This window comes from Phoxinus phoxinus, assembly GCF_949152265.1.
Source record: "Phoxinus phoxinus genome assembly, chromosome: 21".
NCBI lineage: Eukaryota > Metazoa > Chordata > Actinopteri > Cypriniformes > Leuciscidae > Phoxinus > Phoxinus phoxinus.
The window spans coordinates 23150719-23167246 of NC_136896.1; the positions used below are offsets into that span (position 1 = coordinate 23150719).

At 36.2% G+C, this 16528-nt stretch overlaps 1 protein-coding gene across 1 annotated transcript; it reads right to left on the reverse strand.

Annotated features, from left to right (window-relative positions):
- Nucleotides 1–3875: 3875 nt before the first annotated feature.
- cUnh10orf88 (chromosome Un C10orf88 homolog) lies at nucleotides 3876–16431 on the reverse strand. The gene is made up of 6 exons (XM_079594981.1): nucleotides 15392–16431; nucleotides 13952–14149; nucleotides 9065–9137; nucleotides 8778–8978; nucleotides 7159–7466; nucleotides 3876–5013 (listed from the first exon to the last, which is right to left on the reverse strand). Exons 1-6 carry the CDS (start codon nucleotides 15535–15537, stop codon nucleotides 4839–4841), a joined length of 1101 nt encoding a protein of 366 aa, XP_079451107.1. The 5' UTR covers nucleotides 15538–16431; the 3' UTR covers nucleotides 3876–4838.
- Nucleotides 16432–16528: the final 97 nt, after the last annotated feature.

Sequence of the window (16528 nt, forward strand, 5' to 3'; positions counted from 1 at the left end):
TCGTTTTAGCCTCGCAGTGTTTCACTTCATCAACAACTGGTGTATTTTTAAGGTTGATGTGGACAGATGCAATACTAGATTGAACTGGCAAGAAATAACCTAGCAGTGAATATGGAGGCGGTGAGTGCACAGATTCGCTCTATTAAACATTCTCGATAGTTTAATAGAGATTTTAATAGAGGTCCTGCTGTGTGGATCTGGTTCTCTTGAGGTCCTTTCCATTCTTTACCAATTTGTCATTCCTGTACCAAAATAAATTTCAGTACATATTATATTCTGTCATGATTGGACGTCATGCTTGATTACATATTAAGATAACGTCTTTCCTTCAAAGCTAATGTTTCATAAATAAATTGCCCATTCTTCATAGTCGGCCTCTCCTGAAAAAGTGTGGGCAGTGAGGGACTCATAAAACTCTGTGAATTTGATTATTATTGCCCTTTAATAAATTTTACTCAAAATCACGCCAAATCGCTGAGCTCATCACGTACATGGGTCCCATCTATCACAAATAACATCAGAACTCACCTAACATGATTTTGCCCAGCAAGTCATCTTCCCGAATCAATCAATCAATCAATCAATCAATCCATCAATCAGTCAATCAATCAATAAATCAACCAACCAATCAACCAATCAATCAATCAACCAACCAACCAATCAATCAATCAGTCAATCAGTCAATCAATCAATCAATCAATCAATCAACCAACCAATCAACCAATCAATCAACCAATCAATCAATCAGGTTTTGTGTTTATGGTTAGGTTTAAGGCTGGAAATAGGAGCTTATTCAACATATACAGTATATTTACTGTCATTTTCTTTTGATTTTTGGGGTTACGGTATTGGGTTTGGCGCTATAAACTTCAGAGGGAGCTGAGCAAGTCTTTGGAATATAAATAAATAAAAATGTCATGATAAATTTCTGGAATTTGTATTACCAAACCGAAAAACTACAGTAGTAACTTATTTGGCCTATGATGCTTTGATTCATAAAAAATTATAATAATAAAAAATATTTACAGATATATATTCATTTATTCTAAAATGTCAGAAAAAAATATTTAAACAGTATATTTTTTTATTTTAGCCTTTTTTTTTTTAGCCTTATTTTATTTATGTGCCTCAATCCTGCATTTATTTGATCAAAAATACAGAAAAAAAAAGTAATATTATGAAACATTATAACAATGTAAAATTATGGTTTTATTTTACTATATTTTAAAATATAATTTATTTCTGTGACGCAAAGCTGCATTTTCATCAGCCATTACTCCAGTCTTAAGTGTCACATGATCCTTCAGAAATCATTCTAAAATGCTGATTTATTAAAATTCTTTCTTTTTTTGAAAGGAAATTATATTTTTATTCAGCAAGGATGTGTTAAATTGATTTAAAAAAAAGTTTTAGTAAAGATTTACATTGTTAGAAAATATTTCTATTTTGAATAAATGCTGTATTCTTTCTAACTTTTTGTTCATCAATTAATCCTGAAAAAAATACCACAGGTTTCAAATAATAATAATAATAAGCAGCAAAACTGTTTCCAACATTGATAATACTAAGTATCAAATCAGCATATTAGAATGATTTCTGAAGGATCATGTGACACTGAAGACCGTAATAGCTGATGAAAATTCAGTTTGCATCACATACATTTTTTTATTAATAGCTATATTGTGTGTGTGTTTTTATTGTTGTAGATTGTTGTTTATTAATATGCTACATGGGATCAGTTGTGATATGCTGCCCTCATTTGTTGATTTACTGCAGGCACAATGTGATCTGTCCAGATACCGGAATACTATTCCATTCTAGGCATTTTGTAAAATGTACAAAAGTCTTACTCAATGTAATATCAGCAAATTATAACATTGTACTCAATTTGTCATTTGGCACACAAGTTACAGTGTCTAATTTACAGCATGGTTTTTCCTTTGCACTTTGTAGGATGACTTCAGGCTCTGGACTCGAGTAACAAGGCGGGTTTGCATTCATTTCCTCTTTATCATAGCTTTAGTTGATCTTGGTAGGACACCGACTGCTGGGGTCGATCTCAGGGCAGAGATGAAATAAAATGTCCAATATGAGATGCAGACAGAATTAGGTCATTTATTCAAAACTCCAAGTCATATTTTACTGGCATTCTGAAATGCCATTTCACTGTTAAAAAATTATGAAAATATATATTACATCAAACATCCTCAAAAAAAGCCATTACAATCAGTTGGGCTTCTCTATGAAGATTCTCTATGAGGATTTACAATCCTCTCTATGAAGACGGCCCTTGATCTCACCTCTGTCAAGAGGGTGGGGGACCTACAAGCCTTCTCTGTTAGTGCCTGGAATTCGGGCTGTCAAACTCTCACGTGGTCCTGAGACCCCAACCTAGATATGTGTCCAAAGTTCCCACTACTACCTCTAGGGACCAAGTGATGAACTTGCAAGTGATCCCTCCTGACGAGGGAGACCCAGCCCTTTCTCTGTTGTGTCCAGTGTGCTTTGCGCATATACCTGGACCGCACTCAGAGCTTCAAATGATCTGAGCAGCTCTTCACCTGCTTTAGAGGTCAGCAGAAGGGTCTCTAAAAAGAGATTGGCCCACTGGATTGTGGATGGCATTCTCCAGGTTTATGAGTCGTGCCCACTGGAAGTGAGAGCTCACTCCACCAGGGGTATTACTGGTTTCAACAGTGTCTACATTTCCTCCATCAGGGAACTTTAGGTTATACTAGTAACCGAGACAATTTTTACTTCTGCTTCAAACTTCATAAAAGTTTTAATTTGTGACTTTTAACTTTTGTTGGTCAGAGCTTTTTTTTTGTTGCAATAATCCAAAAGCCAATGGAAATATCCAATTGGGTTTTTATCAACTTCAGGGTTGGCCTACACAAATCTCATGGCTGCAGCAATTCTATTTGATTGGAGAGAATAACCAATCCACCCTCCTTTTGTTCTTTACTCCTTAAGATGTGTATGGTAAGGCTTAGATAGGTGTATATAGATGTAGATTTTTGACATGCATTTAGAAACTAGATCGGGTGAATTTTCATGTCATGCCAGCTTTAAAGCTGTTCACTCGATTTCAGTCCATGAGCGCTTGCATGGAGTGTGGCAGCAACACGACTTTGTTGATTCAGTTGGGCCGGTTTAACTCTGGTCCATGGGGATACTGGCGTGGGTGTTTGGACAAAAACAGCCGCTGTTCATCAGCGGTACCACCTCCACAGCTGACCCATTTCTCTGTGGTTACAAAACCCCTTCTGAAGTGGATGTCTCCCTCGATCATAAGAAAACAACAGCTCACTGTTAGAACAATTCTGCCCATTGAACATCACTGTGGTTTAGAGGAGACACCCATGTCAATCTGGATAGTCCCACATGACAAGGCAAGGACCAACATGGTCACAGTGGAAAGTTACTCCAAGAGGTCAAAACTAATTTGGAGTTCTTTTGGTTCATTTTCATTTCATGTAGCGTTTCCTTTAGTGTGGCGTTTCCTTTAGTTTGTTCGTTCAGCTGTGTTTTCTTTGCTGTTCACAAGCACCATAAATCTCCTTCATGGTAGATGGGTGACTGCCAAGAATAGCACAAGTTCATGTTCATAGGATGCATGAGAGGGTTGTGGAGAAGGTAGACGTGGTTGTCCGCAATGCAGGATATGAGACAACTGAAAGTTCATGTACTTCTCAGAAAAGACTAGGTGAATGAGAAATGCAAGAAGAACTTGAATAGGAGTTTTTGGGATTATAGGATTTTCCATTCAAGGAAAGCTCTGGGTTCAAAAGTTTGTTTGACTTGGTCCCAATTACAAGGGCTTTGTCTTATTCAGTTTTATATTATGTTACCTTTTACACTTTTGCAAAGAGTATGTAAACATGTGCAAAGTAGCCAGTAAGTGCAAAGAGTTTTGGTGTGTGTGTGTCTGAATAAGAAATGAATACATGTCATTTGAAAGATGCAGTCAGTCATTCAATAAAAATTGTGTGTTTGGCATTTTGTGCCAAAGCAATGATAAATACTCCATAGTTTAGCCCAGACTGTTTTGAAAAGAAAGAAGAAAAAAAACACACACACTAAAAAATAGGTCCTAGTTATTGTAATAAAAAAAATACAGAATGTTATTTTAAGCATTGCCATTAATATGGCATGAACGTGTTATTTGATAAGATAAGTTCATCAGATATATAACAGTGCAACATTATTATTTAGTATAAACAATATTTTAATGTTGTTCTTTTTTGTCCTTAGTTCTCTAGTATGAACATATCAACATAATTTACACAAAGGCAATTTACAGTGAAAAATACTCTATACTTGACACTGTCAGTGCAACCATTGTTTGTAAATAAACTGTTTGTTAACATTTGTCCCAAATGAAAATATGCAGCTCATGGTGTAATAGTCAGAATATCAGAAAAAAGTTATTGTAGCAGCATGAGTATAGTATATTTTGGATAAAATAATTTATACATAGTATCAACAGTGTTAAGAACAGTTCCTCAAGTATTTGTGATTGGTGAAAATCACCTGATACTGTTTGTGGACTCAAGTTAGTGAACCGACTCGACAAGTTGTTAATTACTGCACAAACCAATCAGTACTGTCTCTCCCGAGGGACTCTTGAAGACCAGCGGTTGCTGTTTAAACTGTAAAACATTTCCATGCAAAGCAGTAGAGACTGCTGGCAAAAGAAAAACATTAAACCATTTTTGTTATAAAGGGATAGTTGACATGAAATCTACTTTAATATCCCTTTATAGAATATTATGGGTGTCATTGAAGCAAAAGCTCAGGAAGATCTTGCTATAAGTGTTCAGGTTATCGTGTGTTGTTTACTGGTGTTGTTTATGAGAGAGCGCCTGCTGAAGCGTGATCTCCAGTCTCTGCTGAAGAGCGTCTAGACGCAGGTCCAGATGTTCCTTTAATCTTTTCTCCATCTCATCCATTCTCTTCTCTACAACTGTCTCCAGAATCTTCTCAAAGCCCCCACAGCACATATGACCCTCCCTGTAATACAAGGAAAAGATAAATATGGCGAGTGGACAAACTAAAGGAAACATTAAATGCATCAGAATGAAGTGTCCCGATTATGCTTTTTCAGATATTACCTTTCATGTGGTGTGTAATGTAACTGTTTGTGAATGTAAAATGTCTTAAAAGTTTAAAGATCAAAGTGCAAGATAAATAAAGTTATTGTTTCCCAAAAGAAAGAATCGATTCTGAACTGCCAAAACGAGTCGGCAGTAATTCCAGTCTTACTTCTTTTGAACACCAGGTTACATTTTTTTGTAATCTTGCTGATTTGCAAAGTAAGCATGTCAAATTCCTCAGAGATTTTATCCATATTGATATGACAGCATCATATAGTTGTTGCAGATTTGTTGGCATCCATGAAGCAAATCTCCCATTGCACCAGATTCCAAAGGTTCTCTAGTAGATTGAGATCAGGGGACTCATTTATAGCCGTTGCGTACGCACAAAATAGGCCCTGAAAGAGGCGTACACCACGTCCGGCGCATACGTTGTGATTTAAAAAAACAAACTTGACGGGAAAATGTCAAGTTTAACTTGAACATACGAATGTTTTGGAGACGGAGCAGTTTGGAATAATAAATCAATTAAAAATACTATTTGGTGAGTGGAAAAGATAGAGAAAAACTTTCTCTGAAATGTATTTTACACTATTTTATTTATTTATTCAAAAACAAGGCAAGGATAGGCTACTAACTGATTTGTATTTAATGTAATGTGGCGGCACATCCGTATTTCATATTTTCCTAATGTCTTGTACCGTTAAACATGTTATCACGTGGATAAATAATCATATGTAAATGATATGCAGATGAGGATATGCATAGTAAAACTAGGCGCTGTAAGCTCCGTATATGGTTATTTCGGGGAGGAGACGCATGTGCGCACAATCTTCCGCTGACTGGGATTTATAAAGTGAATAAATGTGAAAGTGAAAACTGATTTTTTTTTTTGTACGCCATTTTTGGCTTTCGGGCACACGTACACTTGTAGTAAGGATCCTACGCACCGTTTTATAAATGAGACCCCTGGTGACTGTAGACAGGTAGGTATTTGAGTAGTGAACTCATTGTGTTCAAGAAACCAGTTTGAGATGATTTGCGGATTATCCTACATCAAGAATGTTAGGTCTGGCATCTCACCATTGGCAGGGCTCAATCCGAGGGGCGGGATAAACGATTGTCTTTCAAAATCCCTCTGCACACAATAGGATAGCGCTACAACCAACAAGAGCAACGAAGAAGGTGACAAAGTCAGAGCGGCAAAGATCCGGTCCGGCAAAACTCCGAACACTTCTTTTTTTATGAATGGCTTAAATTCTTTGCTCTTTTCTCAAAGAAAAACTTAACTCCAAGTCCTCCAGTGTCGCGGCCAAAGCCGATTCAAAAGACAGTTGTTCGCCAGCAGCATCAGGCATTCTTTGTTTTCAAGTGGCAGGGAACCGTCGCAACTCTGTCGTCATTATGTTAAGCCCGCCTCACCCTACCATCTGAATATCAAAAATCGAGACTCATCAGACCAGGAAACGTTTTTCCAATCTTCTGTTGTCCAATTTTGGTGAGCCTGTGTGAATTGTAGCCTCAGTTTCCTGTTCTTATCTGACAGGAGTGGCACCGGTGGGGTCTTCTTCTGGTCCTTTGTAGTCCATCTGTGTCAAGGTTCAGCATGTTGTGTGTTCAGAGATGCAGAGTTCTTCTGCATACCTTGGTTGTAACACCTTTCCATCAGCTCAAACCAGTCTACTATGACCTCTAGCATCAAAAAGGCATTTTCACCCACAGAACTGCCTATAGGCATTTTCACCCACAGTAAATATATATATATATATACATACATGTATATACATATACATACATATATATACTTCCTTTGTGTTAGAAATAAACTTATAGTTTCAAAAAGTATTGAGGGACATATTAAATGTTGGGGTCAACTACTGCTTCATCCTAGTAATAAAATTAATACAAACCTCATACGTTTATCCGTGCTATTATTCATATTAGTACTCACACTGTTATCACGATGAGCTGGTTACCACAACCAAACATTTGAGTCAGTGGCTTCAAAAACTGTGGTAGTTGAAGCTCTGTTTATTGAAAACCACACATGACTCACACTTACCGTTCTCCATTCTTCTTCCTCTCGGGAGATGTGGCTTCCTCCAGACGGAGCTGCGTGACCTGACCGCATACGCTCTGCAGCATTGGAAGCAGGTCTGGGTTTATCGTGCCGGTTTCAGAGCTCAGCAGGGCAGACATGGCACCGGGCATCTGGTTGCTGGTAGACAGAAGCTGCTCGAGGGCAGACGGTGGATTTGGGCTTGACTCCGCCCCTGTGGCATCAGAAGCCCCACCTCCTCTTGACAAACAGCCCAAAGCTCCACCTCCCATGAGCAGAGGAATGAAACCATTCAGCATGTCTGACTTATTCTGGACACACACAAAGAGTGATTGTTCAGTTGTGATGAAGCTGTGTACTGGCTAGTTTTTTTTTTCTTCTTTTTTTTCTCCAAAAAACTCATTTTGAGAATTAACATGTTTAAAAAAAGGGAGGTGACAAAATATGCATTATGCTGATAAAATACCAAAAATAAAAATACCAAATATACAGAAGAGTATACGACTCTGTATTATTTTTAAAAATAATAAAAAACAATACTTGCTTTACTATTCCCTTATGCTCCCCAAGGCTGCATTTATTTGATGAAAATACAGATATACAAAATATAAATAACAGTAATATTGTGAAATATTACAATTTAAAATAAATATTTTCTATTTTAATAGGTTTTTAAATGTTTGTGGAAACTGATACACTAGGTATCAGTAAGTAAGATCAAAAATAGAAATTAATACTTTTATTCAGGACACATTAAATTGATCAAAAGTGACACTAAAGACATTTATAATTTTACTAAAGATTTCTATCTCGAATACATAGTTATTTATCAACGAATCCTGAATAAAATTGTATCACGGTTTCCACAAAAATATTAAGCAGCAAAGACTATTGAGCACCAAATCAGCATATTAGAATAATTTCTCAAGGATCATGTGACACTGAATAGTAATGATACTGAAAATGCAGCCTTGCATCACAGAAATAAATGACATTTTACAATATATTTAAATAGAAAACAGTTATTTTAAATTATAATATTTCACAGGAATATAGAAGGTAAACAAAATAAAGCCCCATACAAGACAGCCCTCTAAACACCAAATAGCTGAAGCTTTTTCCATGAGAAGAAGTGGGCAAGAAATGTCGATTTAATGATGTCAGACACTGACAGACTGTTACAAGAAACGCCTACAAGAAATGACTTTTGCCAAAGGGGCAAAATTCACTGAACAGCAGAATATACTGTACAAAAATGGGAGTGGGAACGGGAACCCAATGCTTGGGTGCTGCTGATATGGTTTGCCAAGTTATTATGGGTGATTTTTAGTGCATTTCTATGAGGTTTCTAAGTGCTAGGACTGGCTGCTTACAGACACAAGATGTCTTATGCAAACCACAATGTTTTATACAACCCATATAAAAACACTAACCATTGTAATCTATTAACTCATTTAACAGGTGGGATAGGCTTGGTCCAGCTATCTTTATTATCGATCTATAATATATTTTTAATTAAAAGAAGTAAGATTCATTCCACAATGGATGTGTGCATAGTATGTGATATATCAACCATGTTAAAGGTGTGGTGAATATGCTGTAATAAGAGGCTGGATCCAGACCTTTTGCTGGCACTGCACCAGCTCCATGAGGTTCTGTGCTCCTGGTGAAAGGGTGGTGCCCATCTCCTCCATCATAGTCTGCACACGCTGAAGGTCGATGCCTGGGTCTACACTCGGGCCACCTAGCCTGTCCACGAGCGTCTCCAGTCCCACACCCACATGGGTGATAGCCACAGAAGAGCGGCCACCAAGAGAGAGCAGCTGTACGGAGACACCACACATGATGCTGAGACAACAGACATCAGTTTGTGTGTTTGTGATGAGATGTTATTTCCAGCTTTCCTTACCTTCACCTCACAGCATGCAGCAGGGCTTTCCAGCACCAGATGATTCCTATAGAAATGCCTCTCATCTTCAGAACTGACAGAGAACAGAACAATCAGCAAGTCTTTTAAAATATTCTGGAACACTTTAGGTATAACATGGTATTCTATTCATAAGGTATAAGTATAAAATATGTATAAGATAAGTATTATAATGTATTATAACTGTGGTTACAATGATTCATGAGACCATAAAATGCATTATAAGGTAAATAATACTTTTATAATGCATTATACATAAAGTGTACCAAATATGCTATAATAAATATGACTACTTCACTAATTCCATAATATACTGAGCTGAATCTGTAAAGTTCAAAATCTGTATTTATTCCAAATATTGTTCATTTTAAATTATTATTAATAATACAAATAATAGTATTGACATTGGTATATTGCCTTTCCAACACCAATTAATTCACAAACTAATTAAATACGCATAATATATAAAAAGCAATATAGATCTCATCAAATATCAAAATGTTATTTTTTTTGTTTGATTGGCATCAGAAAGCACTTATTTTATTTCGAATAAGATTGAAAACATTTGTTTTTGTTTGAATATGATCTACAACTCAGTTATGTCATTTGTTATACGTTATATTTGTTATGTCATTCAAGTTTGTCAAAAGGTCATTCAACAATCTTTAATAATACATTTTATGCTTATAACTGTCCAAAAATATCCATGAAAGACAAAGGCGAAATAAAGTTGGTTACGCTTTATTTTAAGGTGACGTTGTTACAATGTAATTACACAAACAAGTAATGAGTCATTAATTAACTACATGCACGATAGGGTTAGAGTTAGGCTCCAAGTAGCTCTTAAAAACTCTAAGTTGGATGCTTGTAATTATATATAACTTACTATTATTACTATGGTAAGTAACTTTAAACTATGTCACCATAAAATAAAGTGATACCGGGACTTTCAAAACCCTTGTTACAATTACAGTGCTATGCATACGTTTAGACACCCATGCCAAAGTTGCCTAAAAAGAGGAATAAAAAAAAATCATATTTTGGAAAATGATCTTAATGCCTTAAAGGGCACCTATTATGGAATTTTGAAATGTACCTTTCATGTAGTGTGTAACATAGATCTAAGTGAACAAAAACATCCTGCAAAGTTTGAAATATGAAAGTGCACCGTATATAAAGTTATTGTCTTTCAAAAGTGAGAGTCGACTCTGAGTCATTTTTATGAATCGTTAGAAGACCGAAGCTTTTTCTCTGACTAGATGACGTCAACTTGTCAAGTTATTTGAATACGATACGCCCACTTATTGCGCTCCAAGGCCAGGGAAAATATCATGGCGACGAGACGCTGTGTTCTGAAGTGCGGCTCAAAAGCAAACTTTTTTCATCTGCCCAAGGAGGAGCATTTGAAGACTAAGTGGCTACAATTCACTATACCACAGAAGTATAGTCCGAGCCTTGTGCTTTGTTCGCGTCATTTTGAAGACGATTGCTTTTTAAATGCAATCAAACTTGGATTCGCGAGCCGCTGATATTGAAGGAAGTAGGGATGGCCCGATACAGATACCAGTATCGGGTATCGGCCCGATACTGAGCTCATGTACTCGTACTCGTACTCGTAAAAACGCCCCGATACCAACAACCGATACCAGGCAGCGTGTGTACAGTGTTTGTGTCCAGACAAAGAAGCACTGACAACAGAAAGTATAATGGGGATAAAAAAGAAGGCTGTCTATGAAGTAAATGTATCATATTAGTGAAATATTAAACAAAATATAGTAACGCCTATATAGCTGTGGTGCGCGAGCTGATAAGAGAAAAATGCGCAAGTGGATTAAGCGCGCCGCGGCACCGAAGCGCGAGCTGGTCGAGCGCATCAGACGTCAGTGGAAAGTTTGTAGTTCAGTCGGATATCAATGGCAAACAAAGTAAAACGAGGCATGTAGCTTATTATTAACATTAACTGACCAGAGAGAGAGAGAGAGAGAGAGAGAGAGAGAGAGAGAGAGAGAGAGAGAGAGAGAGAGAGAGAGAGAGCGCGCACTTCTGTTGAATGCTCTGGATTGCTGATCGTTCACTCGGCACGTATATTTGGATTAAAACTAAATCGTATATGTAAGTAAAACATGAACTGTTACCTTATTTATGTTTAACGACATTATTACAGGACATTTGCAGGTCAAGAAGTTACATGAACTTCAAACATCCAAAGCGCGCGTCCCGAAAACCATCGCCTCAGACAGCGCGCGAACACTGAGTGGAATTATTTCACTATTGCGCTTGTACGGATGAATTCACACAAAACTATGTAAAAACGCCCGTCTTGGCGAGTATCCTAGTAAACAAAGTATATTATATGTCAAGTGAACGTAGACGGTATAATTCAAATGGGTTTCAAGTGCGTTCGGTCTTAAAGGGGCAGCAGTTGAATTAATCTGCTGCTGTGTTTTAATGTTAACCAGACAAAGGATTAACTCTTGACTAAATAGGCTACCTTTTTTTGTAACTTCACAAAAAGATCCATCTATATTTAATTTATACAGTAATGAATATGCAGTGCATTAAATATATTTGATGAACAAATTAAGTTTACATTTAATAAACAAATATGATTTGACATTCTTTTGGTTTCTCTACCAATACATTTAAAAATGACAAATGCATGAATTAAATTGAAAATAAAAATACAGGTATCGGCTACGGTATCGGTATCGGCGAGTACCAAAAATGAAAGTATCGGTATCGGACTCGGCCTGGAAAAAGTGGTATCGGGCCATCCCTAGAAGGAAGGTTCAGTTCCAAGTGTATTTGCATCAGCTTCCTCCTCCGTATCACAACCTGTAAGTGTTATTAATAATTGTTGCTTTTATATTTTATGTAGCATGCTTAATAATTATTTTGTTTGTTGTGTAAGCACCGTTTAGCTTCTAGGTCTTCAATGGCAATTGTATTGAGATATGTGAAGTGTTTGTCGTTGTTTTCGGAGTTGTCTAAAGAATAGAATAATACCTCGTAGTAACATAACTGCATTTTTTTTTTTGTAAAAACGTTATGTTTATGCATCGGGCTAATGCAAACAAAGACTGATTGTGCTTTTACAATAAGAACTCTGGGCTATGCTCGCTAACATAACATTAAATTCTTTATCTTATTTTTCGTTTTTTACTACAAACTATAAAGCAGTGGACTATAATCATTATTATAATACAATTTAATTGATAAAAGCATCATTGCACTCCGTGTTAAAAATAAGTATTATCTCTGTAAACACTGCTGGGTCATCTGACCAATCAACGCAGATTAGCGTCGCGCAAAGGAGGGGTTTGAAAAACGAGTCGTTGAACGAATCATTTGGGAGTCGGTGAGCAAATCAGGTAAAAATAAATGCATATTATACGAAAACAAAAGTGTTTTTTGTCATTGCATGCATGTAAAACTGTTGTTGGGGACTCCCACAACAACATTAGGAACATTTTAAATGTCATAATAGGTGCCCTTTAATTAAAAAAAAGAGGAAAAATCCAACCTTTAAGGACACCAATTTTCTTTGTGAATGAATAATGTATCGTAAATAATAAATGTTCTTCCTTAAAATACAGGGTGCATAAGTCAGGACACCCCTATGTTAAATTCCAATAGAGGCGGGCAGATTTTTATTTTAAAAAGCCAGTTATTTCATGGATCCAGGATACTATGCATCCCGATAAAGTTCCCTTAGCCTTTGGAATTAAAATAGCCCCACATCACCACACACCCTTCACTATACCTAGAGATTGGCATGGGGTACTTTCCATAAGATCATCTCTCAATGCAAATCAAACCAGCTATTAGGCGAACTGAAATAAAACCATGCCAATCTCTAGGTATGGTGAAGGGTATGTGATGATGTTGGGGCTATTTTAATTCCAAACACCAAGGGATTTTTCCTCATTTTTTTTTAATTAAGGCATTAAGATCAATTTCCAAAAGATGATTTTTTATTCCTATTTTTTGGCAACTTTAGCATGGGTGTCTAAACTTATGCATAGCACTGTATCAACAATATCATATTGTCAGCAAATTGTTAATGAAATTAGGGATCTGTATATTATGACATATTATATTTATTACTATATACATTTAGTATATTAGCAAAAGGTCACAAAAACAGCATCTGAGAGACGTTAAACTGTGCCAATGTACAGGTAAAGATGAAATACAATTACAAAAAAAAAATATTTAATTTATTAAATGTTATTTTTGTTTTTCTTTTAAAAGGTTAAAGTACTGTAAAGTAAAGCATTGTAGAATTGAAAATTGTTAAATGCAGACTATGTAACTTTATTTTGTTAAAAATGTAATTGTGTTTTGTTCTTGTACCCTGATTCACTAAGCCTACTAATACATGTTTAAGTGTTTATATTTATATTTTAGACCTAATGGGATGGTTTTTGTGGGAAATTGTGTACATGCTGCGTCGCTAGCCTGTGACCGTCTCGTCATATCCATAAATAAAGGAAAGTTGCTCTGGCTACTTTGATGCGTGTATGGTGTTAGTGGCATAGGTTAGTTGTCACAATGAGCGATAAAGGTTGACATGGAGCAGCTACATCTCAGATCTCAGGGAAAACACCCGATAAAAAAAAAAAAAAAAGGCGAACAGTGGAGAGTTTGCAGCCAAAAAGAGAACGCGACAGATCTCGTGATAAAACGAGAATCAACATTGGCTTGGCTTTTCAGAGATGGCGAGGACCGAGGATGCAATAATAGAAAGCGACACAGAGATGGGTTTAAATATGCCACCTTTTTAATCCAACCAAGATATGTTTTCGCCTGTAGTACCTCTCTTAAAACGAGTATAATTAAAAAAGTAAAATAATAATAAACAAATACCCATCATTGTGTGATCTTTGAACTTCCTCTCCACGGCAGGTGCCACAGTATTCTCCAGACAGTGAGTACACTTCAATAGTGCGGGCTTCACTGACAAGCTGAAGACTGCTGATCACAGTTGAAGAGCTGTGTGAACACAGAAGTGTGACGACACATGGCGAGTCCTCCTCAGCTCTCTCCAGACAGACAGCTTTACACCTGGGGAAAATGCATGTGCAAATATATAAATAGCAAGTCACCTGATACTTTATAATCAGATTTTTTTTAGCTTAAGATGACAAGACAATGCATTTATAAAAATAAATAAAGATTATTTTATTGTGAATGAAATCAATATCTTATTAATATTAAGTATTATTAATATTTAAGCTAATGTCTTGTGGGATTTGAAAGTACAACCATTGTCTGTCATGACAACTCAATGTTTAGCATGGATATGACAATGTTGATATGTTTGGTCTTTGCAGAATAGATCTGCTACACTGCTGCCGCTGCCTTTTATTGCTGCTGCTGCAGAGCAAGTACAGGACTTCCTACTGCCAATACACAACACGCTGCTGTGAAGAAGTAAGAGATTCTGCTGCTGTACAATACAGCGTACATGATTTACCCGTAGCAGATCTATACAGGTGGAGCTGGGGAAGGAGGAGGGTTTCTGAAAACACGCTGCACATGCTACAGTAAATGCTGACCAAGTATTTTAAGTTTGAGCAGCGAGATCATTGGCTACTGAATGATACAGCAGTGCCATCTAGAGTTTCATGACAGAACTTTCTATTTCTAGTAGGACCCTATGAAATCCATTGTATTTTTTTTCCAAATTGAATTGTATCTTTTAATTTTTTTGGATTCCATTTTTCTTTTCCTTTTTCCGGACCTCGGTTTAATAGTTAAATTAAATGTTAGCAATAAAAAATCATATATAATTAATTGAAAATACAATAAAATAAATAAATAACAATAAAAGTTTAACAACAACAACAACAAAACAATGTTTAGGGCCCTACGATTTGGACTTTTTCATTCTCCACTCCAAATTTTCCATTTGATGTTTTCTGAATTCCATTTCAATGGTTTAATAGTTTTTAATAAGCAAAATATGTTAACGTTACATGAAATCCGTTTGATTTGTAAAACTTTTTATTACTTTTTACAATAATAGGGCCATTTAAAAAATATATATATATGTTTGTTTTAATTTTTTTGATTTAACACAAATTTATTATCAAAAACTGTGGTAATCAAATGAAGGCGATACAACATGAACAATGTATTAAATATTTTAATCACATGAAAATTAAACCATTTATATGTTTGGCAAAAAAAAAAAAAAATGCTGCACAACAGAGGTTTAACGTTACTGTTAAGATTAATCAAGAAAATTGTATTATTTTAGAGGTACATTCTATAAGCCACCAGCAGCCAATGAAACGAACTCACCTGTCATGGTCAAACGGAAACGTGCAGTCATCAATGGGTCTGTTCTCATGTGTTATGGTGAGAATATCCGACAGCTGGATCTGTGATGATGAGCACAGCCATGAGCTGCGTGCAGAGATCAGTACTCGATCTGTACTCGAGGTCATCCTGATAAAAGAGCTTTATTTCCAGCTAAAACGCATCCATACACTACCCACAATGTGTGCTGGATTAAACCGCTTGTTCCCACGCAGACAAGATCACTGCCATTAACTTATAACTGTACGCTAAAATCAGCATGTTTCAGTTATGTCGCTCCAAAAAGGTGTGTGAGGGGTTAAAATACATATTTTCTAGTCAAGTTCAAAACAAAAAAAAAACACCCCATTCTCGCACTACTTGTACTGTTATCCGTTTAATAAAATCAATAAAACAGTATATAGACAAACAACGTTGTCCATTCACATCAACAAATTCACATGCTCAACAAACAGCGACGGCTGCTGCTCCAGGACCCACAGAGACACCCATTCATACGCCTGAGTAAAATTCTGTCGCTCGTCTCATTTTACACTTTTAGAGAGAGAAAAAACGTAGTCTTCTAGTAACAATTAAATGCTACGATCATGGGACACGTCTTATCGCCTCTGAAGCTCTCACATAAATAGAATAAGTAGACCAACAGTTAAAATTACCATTATCTGAGCAGGCGACTACTAAATTAGTATAAAAGTGTACACATACATATTTACGTTTTTTTTTGTCCAGACCACCGTAAAGGTGATACGACATTTCTTGCCAAAAAAGATAATTGACGAACAGATTTTTGTTAGCATGTGAAGTTCTTATAATCTGTGGATGTGGATATGTTTTGGTTTTACCCTGTTGAAAATTCAACAATAAAGATAGGAAAGGTGGATTGCGATTTTACATTAGTACAGATTACAGAACATTAAACACTAAATTATTTTTGTATGCAGTTCTAAGAAAGTTTTGGCTTTATTAACCTCATAGCGCCCCCTAGAGGAATGAACAGTTGAGAGATTATTAGACGCAACATTAAAAAACAATAGCATTCTTACTATTAAATTAGATCAAGGCCGTTTTAATTAATTTGGTGTAAGTCTCGGTATAGCTAAGCTAGGCCTTGATAATAGT

What these genes read in the sequence shown, in the direction of transcription:
- cUnh10orf88 (XM_079594981.1), bottom strand. Translation starts at nt 15,537, where the DNA reads ATGACCTCGAGTACAGATCGAGTACTGATCTCTGCACGCAGCTCATGG. An exon ending in CAAAGATCACACAATGATGG is followed by an intron (nt 9,138 to 13,951) that starts GTATTTGTTTAT and finishes GTTCTCTGTCAG; the next exon opens with TTCTGAAGATGAGAGGCATT. An exon ending in AGGAAGAAGAATGGAGAACG is followed by an intron (nt 5,014 to 7,158) that starts GTAAGTGTGAGT and finishes CTTGTATTACAG; the next exon opens with GGAGGGTCATATGTGCTGTG.